The 10807-nt window shown below is 41.3% G+C and overlaps 1 protein-coding gene across 1 annotated transcript in view; it reads right to left on the reverse strand.

Annotated features, from left to right (window-relative positions):
- Window positions 1-10474, reverse strand: part of usp53b (ubiquitin specific peptidase 53b) — a 25547-nt gene extending 15073 nt beyond the window's left edge. The window contains exons 1-9 of the mRNA XM_037674897.1: window positions 10331-10474; window positions 9437-9529; window positions 9225-9359; window positions 8041-8154; window positions 7814-7896; window positions 4220-4325; window positions 1625-1771; window positions 1293-1442; window positions 1046-1214 (exon numbers count right to left, since the gene is read on the reverse strand). Coding sequence (XP_037530825.1) covers window positions 1046-1214; window positions 1293-1442; window positions 1625-1771; window positions 4220-4325; window positions 7814-7896; window positions 8041-8154; window positions 9225-9359; window positions 9437-9529; window positions 10331-10474 — 1141 coding nt within the window. The remainder of the gene's footprint in view (window positions 1-1045; window positions 1215-1292; window positions 1443-1624; window positions 1772-4219; window positions 4326-7813; window positions 7897-8040; window positions 8155-9224; window positions 9360-9436; window positions 9530-10330) is intronic.
- Between the last annotated feature and the right edge of the window lie 333 nt (window positions 10475-10807).

Here is a 10807-nt window from a genome sequence, read left to right on the forward strand (position 1 = left end):
ACACACAATGATATACACACTATGATATACACACAATGATATACACAAAGCAACAAACAAACTTGCATCATCAGTGAGACTCATATTTGGTGCGGGGCTGGAAGAAAGTGCATGAGAGCACTCAGAGAAAACTCATTGAGAGAAAGACCTGCACAGCTGAGACTCGAACCAGAGACCGTCACGCTGTGAGGCGACGGTGCTAACCACCTCTCCACAGTTCCACCTGAACACAGGGGCCTTTTTCTCAAAAGATCTGACAGAACGTCTCGGCCCAGAACTAAACACTCACTTTACTGTCTCAACCTCAGAGCTTCATAAACCTCCCAGACATCGAAGACAGTTTACTACAGTCTGTTGAAAAATAAAACATTTCATCACTTTATTTATATATTATTTATATATTATTTATAAACCTTTACACTGATGGCAGTTTCACTTCCCACAGCTAACAAATCTAATTCTGTGAATAGTGCTGAGTACAAACTGTTGCAGCAGAAGCTAGCTGTAGCACTTCCTGTTCAGCCTGGGGACCTTCCTTCAGACATGTTGTAATATTTCTTCAGGATTGTCACGTAACGTCAAACAAAGTAAAGGATTGTCAAGCTCACATGCGCTGTTGTCACAGACTGGAGTTGTTTTAAGATGGCAGTGGTTTGGCTTTAGCTCTGCTTGGATTAGCAGTGTTCACGAGTCCTTTCAAAATAAAACTTTGTTTCTTCAAAACGTTTCAGAAGGACTCCACTTCAGAACATCTCGACTGTTTCTGTTTGACTTTGACAGGCAATTTACTTTTTGGAGAAATATTAGCTTTCTTCTTTCTGAAATTAGGCAAAATCTACATTTTCTAATGATAATCATCAGTTATTGGAAAAAAGTAATAAAAAAAGATTTAGACTTCTTGCTTCTGAGCATACCCTGAAGGTAAAGTTAGTAGGAAATAAATACGATGTCTGTATTTTCCCTGATTATCGCCGGCTGATAAAATTAAGGAAAATAATCAGATGCTTTAGGTTTAGTAAAAGTGATAAGTGAAGAACCATCTTACTGGTCATGTCGCCGTTTACATGGGCCTTGTAGCGAGGACACATGGTGGTTTGTCTCGGTGCATCCTCATTGGACACCGGACTCCCCTCAGGATTGGTGTAAAATAAAAGAAGCGGCTGGAAATGTCCCCTGGTGCATTTTGAGGCGACGTCCTTCCATTTGGATCCAATCTGGGACCAAGAACAGAACGATTTGAAGACTTGAAACACACATAGGAGAAAATGAGTGAAGAGATCAGGCGTTCCAACCTCCTTCACGGTGGCGTCATCAAAAAACATCCATTTGGAAGATTTGGTGTGGTAGGCGAAGGCTGAGTAATGTTTACTGGAGAAACAGATCATTCCCACCAGATGCAGCTCACTTCGTTTGGCATTTTCATCTGTCACTCGGTTAAAAAGCTGAAAGAGACGAGAGTTCATCACGTTTTACTGTGAAATGAAAATGTGAGGTCACAGCACCTTCACCTCACCTATCAAAATAAAAGTATTCATGAAAACTGGGATCACAATGACTTTGTCCTTGAACACAACAAACAAACACTACGTCTTCTTTGGTCACGTGTTTCTCAATGACTTCTTACCCCACACAAGTTTAAACGCGGGCCAATGGACCGGATGACGTCGTCCATCAGATCCGACTGCTCGGCGTCCCAAACGAAGCCAATGGTGACGATCTCCGGACAGTTCAGCAGAACGCGGCGGATCTTGATACTCTGACCGCAGTCGCTCTGCGAAACACAAGGAACAAAAACACGGCAGTATCAGTGTGTGTAATGATAATACTGAAGAAGGATTGAAAGCATAAACTGAATGATGAAAAGGCAGCAGAAAGATGTTTTCATGATCTTTGGATTTTTGTGTTTGTTCTGTTGGTGGAGTTTATTTCTGATGTTTTAATTCAGTCCTTTTTCCAGTCTTTATATACGTTTACACATTTCTTTCACTTGTCATGAACCATTATTTCCCTCAGTCGCCTTTGCCTTCGATTAATGACTCCCCAATGTTCATATGCGCATTAGCCTCAGCTGCACTCACTCAGTAATCACCCAAACCCTTAAACAGTACTCCAGGTTCAGATTCACTGATTGTCGAGTTGTGCTGTTCGTTTTCTTGTGTTTCAAGTCACAAGTTTTTAGTGTCATGCTTTCTGGTGTTTGTGTACTTTCTAGATTTTATGTTAGTTTCTTTTCATTTTATTTAAAGTTTGGTTTATTTGATTTCTGAGGCTGTCTATACATCTTTGAGTGTGTGCTTTGAAATTTCCACATCAGAACCAATTGGTACCCCTTTACTGAAAGATGCATCATCAACACAGTATCCAACAATAACAATGCATGTTCCATCCGTCCACCTCCTGATGTCCACACCACACTTGGGTGTTAAGTTTGAGTTGAACAGTTCATGCAGAGATGGAGGTGTTCCCAGGTCCGCTGTGAGATATAAGTATGATTATAGACCTTGTCCACATGGAAACAAAGGTTTTTTAAAAATGTTTGTTTTAGCTATATGGAAACAGCAGAAAATGACACAAAATACAGTTGTACCATGCCAGGTCTGTAGGTAGCACCATAACACTGAACAAAAGTACAACAAAAACAGGAAACAAGGCGTGGAATGTGTACGTAAAGATTACACACTGTGCAAATTATAAACACAAGAAGAAGAAGAGGACCCTCTCATGTCGTACGCCGGATTAGAGTTGAGGTTCTGACTTTTTTTAAGGGTTGTGTTTTGGCCATGGGCAGCACGGTGGCGCAACTGGTAGAGCTGCTGCCTCTCAGCGAGCAGGTCCCTGGTTCAAATCCAGGTCCGGGGGCCTTTCTGGGTGGAGTTTGAATGTTCTCTCCGTGCATGCGTGGGTTTTCTCCAGGTACTCCAGTTTCCTCCCACAGTCCAAAAACATGCATGTTAGACTGATTGTTAACTCTAAATTGTCCCTAGGTGTGAGTGAGAGAGTGAATGGTTGTTTGTCTCGTTTGTCTCTATGTGGCCCTGTGATGGACTTGGGACCCATCCAGGGTGTAGCCCGCCCCTCGCACAGTGATTGCTGGACATGGGCACCAGCAACCCCCATGACCCTAAATGGAATAAGCGGATAAAGATAATGGATGGATGGATGGATAATGGATGGATGGATGGATGTTTTGAAGGCTCCTAAAATGCTGTTTCCATGTGGATGAAACGCTGAAACAAAAATACCAGAACCTTTACATCTTTAAACAACCTTTCCTGTGTGGACAGCATCCAGTGTCTTCTGGCTGGCCCTGAGGTTTCGTCTTAGTGGGATGTATCTGAAACATTTCCCTCTGAAGAGTCCTTCAGAAAGCATTCCTGTCAGAGGCTCAAATCATCTAAACTGTCTCCTTTTACTGTGGACTGCACGCTAAACGTCAAACTCCTCACCCTGTCCATAAGGGTGAGTCTAGACATCATCAATCAGATGCCTACAGAAGGTTTCCCTAAACTTGTGCAGCTATCATGGAAGATGTTTAAATATGGGTTGGCAATCCTTGGTGAGAAATTATCATCTAGATACAGGACGCCGTCAGAAGTTCTGTTTGTTTCGCTTTTGTCAACATTAGATGAACCAAATCAATCGTCATAATTTAAGGGCAGATTGGTGATATGGGAAAAAGTAATTTAGCACAAATCAACAACAACAAAACCAAACTTTCTAAAAGCACAGTTGATTAATATAAATTACATTTATTAATTTTAAGAATTGGGACTAAATACATGATGAGTGCATGTCCCTAAAAGAGGTCTTTTACAGCTTTATGTCCTCACTAAAATAAAAAGAATTAACAATCAAGACTTGTGCGACTCATCCCACAGAAAAATCCGCATCTAGGGTATTTCAAGAAAGTCAAAGAGTAAACCGGTGTCAATTAAAGATAGTCAAATATAAAATCAATTTTAAAAAGACATGGGATGAGCTCTGATATCCTCACACTAGCTGTGCCCAGCCTCCTTTGAGCCCCTTCAGGTGGAGGAACACAACAAAAACCGAGGCTCATTTATGATTATCTTATATAAAAATGATGTGAACGACTGACTATTACTCCAACTTTACAAAAAGAGCTTAAAGCTTAAACTCAGCTGGACCAAACACATGAATAGAAACAAAAACAAACATTAAAACATAAAGAAAAAGATAAATGAGAGCGAGGCCTTACGGGACAGCTGCGGAGGTCGCCCGTGCTGTTTGCCGCCTGCAGCAGCTCTCCAAACATGTCGGACCGGAGCCGCTCGCTCCTCCCCAGCATCCGATCCACCTGTTGGCTGAGGACGAGACAGAACGTGCGCTGAAGTCGACAGATGTAACAATCGTGTCGGGATTAGTCTTTTCACTTTCTCAAAACATATATTTGTTTTCAAGATAACCAGGACTCAGAACATGTCGTAAATCAAGTCGGACAGTAGCCAATCACAGCTCACCAAGCTCAGGTTGATAGGACGACGGAGGCAGGTTTGATTAAAATATACCTTCTTATCTCTTCTTCCTCACTGAACAAAAAGTAGAAGGTTATTTCTCATCTGACGGCCAAGAGACAAAAATGAAAAAACTTCGATATTCATCAGTTCAAGACGTTTGTTGAAAACCTCTAATAGTCTTAAATCTTTGACACACTGAAAGCTGGATATTCTTTATTCCCTTTATTTAAATTCCCTTTACAGGATTATCACTGTGGGGAAAAAAATCACTGTAATGCCGCTTGATTGTTGATATGTGCTTCTGATTATCCATGCTGCTGATCTTATGCTGCTGATTTATTTCATGTTGCTGTGTTCATTCGTACTATCTGCTCACAAAGACTCAGGTTCGTGCTGCTGTTGTTTGGCGTATGGTTTTTGTACTACTAGTGCTTAGTGTATTTTTCGTTTAGCGTATTCCTTAGTTCATATCTTAGATCTTATTACTGTTTTTCTTTACAATTTATACTTTGTTGGATGTAACTGGGACCCTGTGTACACACTTTTGTTCCATCACATGTACCACATATGATGAGAATGACAATAAAGAAACCTCGATCTTGACCTTATTTTCTCTCACATTACGTCTTTGCATCAGTTAATTGTGCTTATATCTTTATCCTCGGGTTCTAGAACGATGCGTTTGTTTTCCACAACAATCGAGGCGTCATCTGCCAACGATGTTAGAAACATGAGAATATTTTTCTCAGTGGAAACTTATAAACATTTTGATTGTTGAACTCCTCATGCTGATATTTATATTCCGCTGTTTTTCGTGTCACTTTTCCCAACATTAAAAAGTCACAGAAAGACACAGAATGTCTTTTGTGACTCGCCTCATTCTAATTTATTGTTACTTTCATCACTGGATGCTTTCTTCCTGTTCTGGTGAGTTTGTGAGAACGGCAGGACAATTACTTGCATTCATTTATCCACTGAAATCAAAATCCTGAACCACTCGTGTTAGCTTTCTTTGGACGAGGATTTGATGTTTAAATGCTAGAGTAACCTTAACATTGTATTTCTATAAAGTTTTCCGCTCAGCCTTGGACAGAGTCCTACATTTCCTTAAGGGACATTTCCACTGGTTAGTTTGACACAAAGTCGGCCTTGAGCTTGGATAAAACAAGGATGCTCACATGATGTAAAGGTGTTCCCTTCCTCCCTTCTCTCCTCACCTGCTAGCAACGGACCAAGGCCTTGGTTGGTCCCACTGCTGGGTGTTTGTTTGCAGCACTCTGTGTTTTTGTAAGTTACTCTGCGGGCGTCTCTACTTGTTTGTAGCTTTATTTTACAGGTGCCTCACACTGAAAACCAGCACATAAAACATGAGAGCATTCCCTTTTCTGACGACACTTGTCTCTAAATTATTTAAATCGAGTCTTTTTGGACTCTACTTTTTCCTTTTTATTGTTCTACTGGACACTCACTAAACTCAAAGTTTGGTTTGCATTTCGCTCATCTCATTTTTATAGTAAATAAATTCATACTGCGTTTTGTGTCTGAATGTGTATTTCATGCATCAATAAATTAATCAACCTTTTGCCATTAAGTTTATCTGGAATTAATAAGTTTTTAATTTTATGACTATCTTTTCATATCACGATTTTATTTTTTCAGCACTTAGAAAACAGAGACAAAGTGTTATACAATAAAATACGACACAGTGCAAAGTGTAAATACTTGTACATAAATCACTTTTTATTTTAAATAAATACCTTTATATTTCAAGTCCTGCTGTCCGCCATTTTTATATGTCAGTTTTTAGGAGAGCCAAAGGGATAACTTGAGCTAAAATCATAGTTAATAATTCCTCCATCCTAAATTATTTATGGATACTTATGTTTGTTAATTGCCATATGGATTTTAAATTAACATTTAAATATTGTGAATGTTGTTTTTATTTTGGCTGCCTGGGCTTGAACCTGCAGCCTCAGCATTACACAACCACGCCACTGACCACCGAGCTACCACTGTTCCCTAAATATTACGAATAATTCAGTGAAACGTCTGAAATCTTTGAAGAAAGTGATTTATTAAAACGGGCAGCACGGTGGCGCAACTGGTAGAGCTGCTGCCTCTCAGTGAGCAGGTCCTTGGTTCAAACCCCGGTCCAGGGGCCTTTCTGGGTGGAGTTTGCATGTTCTCTCCGTGCATGCGTGGGTTTTCTCCGGGTACTCCGGTTTCCTCCCACAGACCAAAAGCATGCATGTTAGGCTGATTGGTAACTCTAAATTGTCCCTAGGTGTGAGTGAGAGAGTGAATGGTTGTTTGTCTTGTTTGTCTCTATGTGGCCCTGTGATGGACTTGCGACCCGTCCAGGGTGTACCCCGCCCCTCGCACAGTGATTGCTGGACATGGGCACCAGCGACCCCCGTGACCCAAAATGGAATAAGCGGGTAAAGAAAATGGATGGATGGATGGATGGATGGATTTATTAAAACCTCTGGCAACATTAATAATTAGACACAAGGACGAAATGTGGAAGTTGAAGCCAAAAATGTGGTGGACGCCCCCTATAGGTTGGTTATAGCACATTTAAAGAAACTAAAACGTGAAAATGCACTTCTAGAATGTTTAGTTGTAACTTGTTACAGTTAAAAAATAAATAAAAGCATTATTTGTTCGGAGGTGGGCGGTGCTAATAGTCTCACATCCTAACTGCACAGACTCTGGTTCCACAAATAGAACAAGGCAGCGCCCATGAACTGGGACACATCAAGCATCAACGAGTGGAGGCTGAGGCGTTTGGTCTGTAGTTTTCATGTTTAGTTACGTTTTGTATTTCACTTTCCTAACGTTTCTTGTTTAATTCTTTTTAATCTCTTCTGTTTCTACAAAAAATATGATGAGGAAACTGTTAATGAAAGACGTAAAATACAATGTGAGAAATGAACGGGGCTTCCTCCAAGGAGTGCATGTCAAACACCACTTTGCTCAAGTTTTAAAGAAAGATTTCGTAGGATCTGTTCACACCTGGACTACATGTTGAGGATGACCTAGCTCCATATCTGTAGAACTGACTGAGATATACACCATTATGGGTTTGCTAAAGATTATTAGCTGTGGCAGCCATCTTGAATCACGATGACTCCAAAAGTTAATTAGTTGTATATGCACAAGAAATGATTAATTTCTGATAGTTTCCATCTAGTGGATATTTTGCTGACAGACAAATGAGCACATGCACAGGTGAACGTGTGTGAACACAAATAAACACAAAATATATGTTTTTAATAGTCAAAAGAAGTTCAGTGAGCTCCATTTTCTATTTGGGGAAAAGTTTTTGTTCTCACCATAAGGAGGTTGTGGAGACATAATGAACCAGCTCTGTGAATGGGTGGGGATCTGAAGACGCTCCACAACAACGACACACGAACTGCAACACAAGAGCGACCACTTTCTTACCAGGTACAATAAAAAAAAACAAAAAAACAAGTAGAATACAGTAAATTGTTGGGCTATTAGAAGTTTGAAAGCTTCTGTTCAGGGACGTTCAGGAGCTCACAGAGCCACGGATTACCTGCTCGTAAAGCATCGAAGCAAACTTCTGATGGGTGATGCAGGATTTGGACGAGCAGGCATCAGTCGCCGTGTCCGAAGCAATGTGTAAATGGATTCGCTCCAGGATGTTCTCCTGTATGGAGCAGAAACAAACAGAATCAGAATGAATACAGCCCAGGAGAGGCGAGATTACTCAGACTAGAAATGACGTTGGCTCCCTCGTTGCTTCAACAACATTTTAAAATGTAATGCAATGTGTTCGTGCATTTATCACATCTAGACTGGTCTATTGTAATGGTTTATTATCTGGGTGTCCAAATACGTCTTTAAAAATCTTCATTTAATCCAAAATGCTGCTGCCAGAGTCTTAACTGGAGTTAATGGGAGAGATCATCTCTCTTCAGCTTCTCTCCATTGGATCCCTGTCAAATTCAGAACTGAATTCAAAATCCTACTTCTAACCTACAAAGCTCTCAACAACCTAGCTCCATCTTATATTTGAGATCTTATTGTTCCATATTTTTCTAACAGAGCACTTCACTCTCAGACTGCAGGCTTACTTGTGGTTCCTAGAGTTTCCGAAAGCAGAATGGGAGGAAGATGTTTTAGTTATCAGGTTCCTCCCTTGTGGAAGCAACTTCCAATTTTTGTCCATTGTCCAGTTTTAAGACTGGGCTTAAGACTTTCCTTTTTGATAAATCCTATAGTTAGGGTTGGCTTGTTATGCTGCTATAGGCTTAGACTACTGGAGGACAAATTGGCCTCATGTCCTTAAATTAATTGATAAAACTGAATAATTTTCATCTGATATTATTTTTAGCTTAACATGTGATTCTTGACCTGCCATTGTGTCTCTGTTCCTCTCAAACCCAGCCGGTCGAAGCAGATGACCGCTTGTCCTGAGCCTGGTTCTGCTAAAGGTTCCTTCCTCATGAGGAAGTTTTTCCTTTCCACTGTCGCTTTCATGCTTGCTCAAGATGAGAGTTCTGTGATGGAGTTAAATTCAAAGCAGTCTGCTCCTCGAATAAATAATGTTATTTTTTATATATGAATGTCTCTGTTCAGTGTCCTGAGACGACTTCTGTTGTGACTTGGTGCTATAGAAATAAACTGAATTGAATTGAATCTAAAAAGTCTATCTAATCTGTGTTTGTTTCTTTTCATGGCCTGCAGTGTTTGGTTATAATGTTTGATGAATCGTACAAAGCACTCGGCGGCGTCGTCCATCAGGCCCAGCTGGAAGCGCTGCTCGTTCTTAAAGGTCTCAGCGAGGGCGTTTCTCAGGCTGTCCGAGGGGAGGACGCGCTCTCTGCTCTGCTGAAACTGGCTGAAAATGCTCTGAAGAGCAGCAGATATAATTAGTTTATGCATATTTTATAAAAATCAGATGGAAAGCAACGACCTGCGACTTTTACCTTCAAGGCGCAGAAAATGCAGGCGTCATCGAGACAAAAGTGACCTGAGAGCTGCCTCAGACTTCTCCTGAAGATGTCCAGCTGCCAGAGCACCTGTGAAGGTCCAACACCAGAACAAGTTCAAAGACCGAGCCAGTTTCATTTCCAACATCTGGACCGAACGCCTGTCCTAGAGACTTCTGCTGAGATGCACTAATATCGGAAGTTGAAACTTTAATCAGCCGAAATGTGCTTTCACTTTCTGCTCTCTGCATCAGTTAGAGGGTTTGTTGGAAACAGAAACATCAGAACAGACAACAGGAACAGGTCCGATGAGCTGCAGTCATCAACAGAAAAAACACCAAAACATGAGCAGAACCCTCAGTGCACGCCGCGACTCCGTCACCAAATAATGAAGCTGGACTTTGTTTGTTTTTCTGAGAGCTGTTCAGACCAAAAGCTCCCAGCTGGTTTTAAAAACCCTCAACTGGAGAAATTAGTTCGAGTCACCTAAATGTGCGGCCGGTCAGCAGTCATGGCCGAACGAGCTGAAGTTCGGCTGATTCACTAGGTCAACAAGACATCAAGGAATCTCAGCTTTTGTATCTTGAAAAATGAGAGTGCACAAACAGCCAAAGTTTAGCTCCAAACTCAGGAGTCTATCCAGGCATGGCTGAATTTCAGCTATTTATTTTGCGGGTTCTGGTGTTTTATTTACCTTAAATGTACAAAAATCATTCATGCGGTGCAAGAGAAGAGGAAAAAATACTATGTACATCGTGGTAAATAGTTTTAGGAGTCAAACGGTTGAAATGAATCAAAAGCTGAGCTGCTGGAAAGAAACCTGACAGCTGCCGTGCACGGAGGCACTTTTTGTAATGAGTGCGGCACTTCTTTAGCTCAGACGGTTATTACCTGAACGGCGCTGTTCAGAAAGCAGCTGTTCTGCCCGGGCTCGTTCAGCAGACCTTTAGTGAGCGCCAGGGACATCATGCTGCCTGGCTGGTAGGACTTCTTCAGACCTCCGGTGGGTTTCTTCAACTTCTTCACCCATGCCATGGACTTAGAACCTGCAGCTGATAAAAGATAATATTTAATATAATAATAATCCATCCATCCATCCATTATCTTTACCCACTTATTCCATTTTTTTGGGTCATGGGGGTCGCTGGTGCCCATGTCCAGCAATCACTGTGCGAGGGGCGGGGTACACCCTGGACAGGTCGCAAGTCCATTACAGGGCCACATAGAGACAAATGAGACAAACAACCATTCACTCTCTCACTCACACCTAGGGACAATTTAGAGTTACTAATCAGCCTAACATGCATGTTTTTGGTCTGTGGGAGGAAACCGGAGTACCCGGAGAAAACCCACGCATGCACAGAGAGA

Source organism: Nematolebias whitei, chromosome 3 (genome assembly GCF_014905685.2).
Source record: "Nematolebias whitei isolate Nwh7 chromosome 3, NemWhi1, whole genome shotgun sequence".
In the NCBI taxonomy this organism is placed as follows: Eukaryota; Metazoa; Chordata; class Actinopteri; order Cyprinodontiformes; family Rivulidae; genus Nematolebias; species Nematolebias whitei.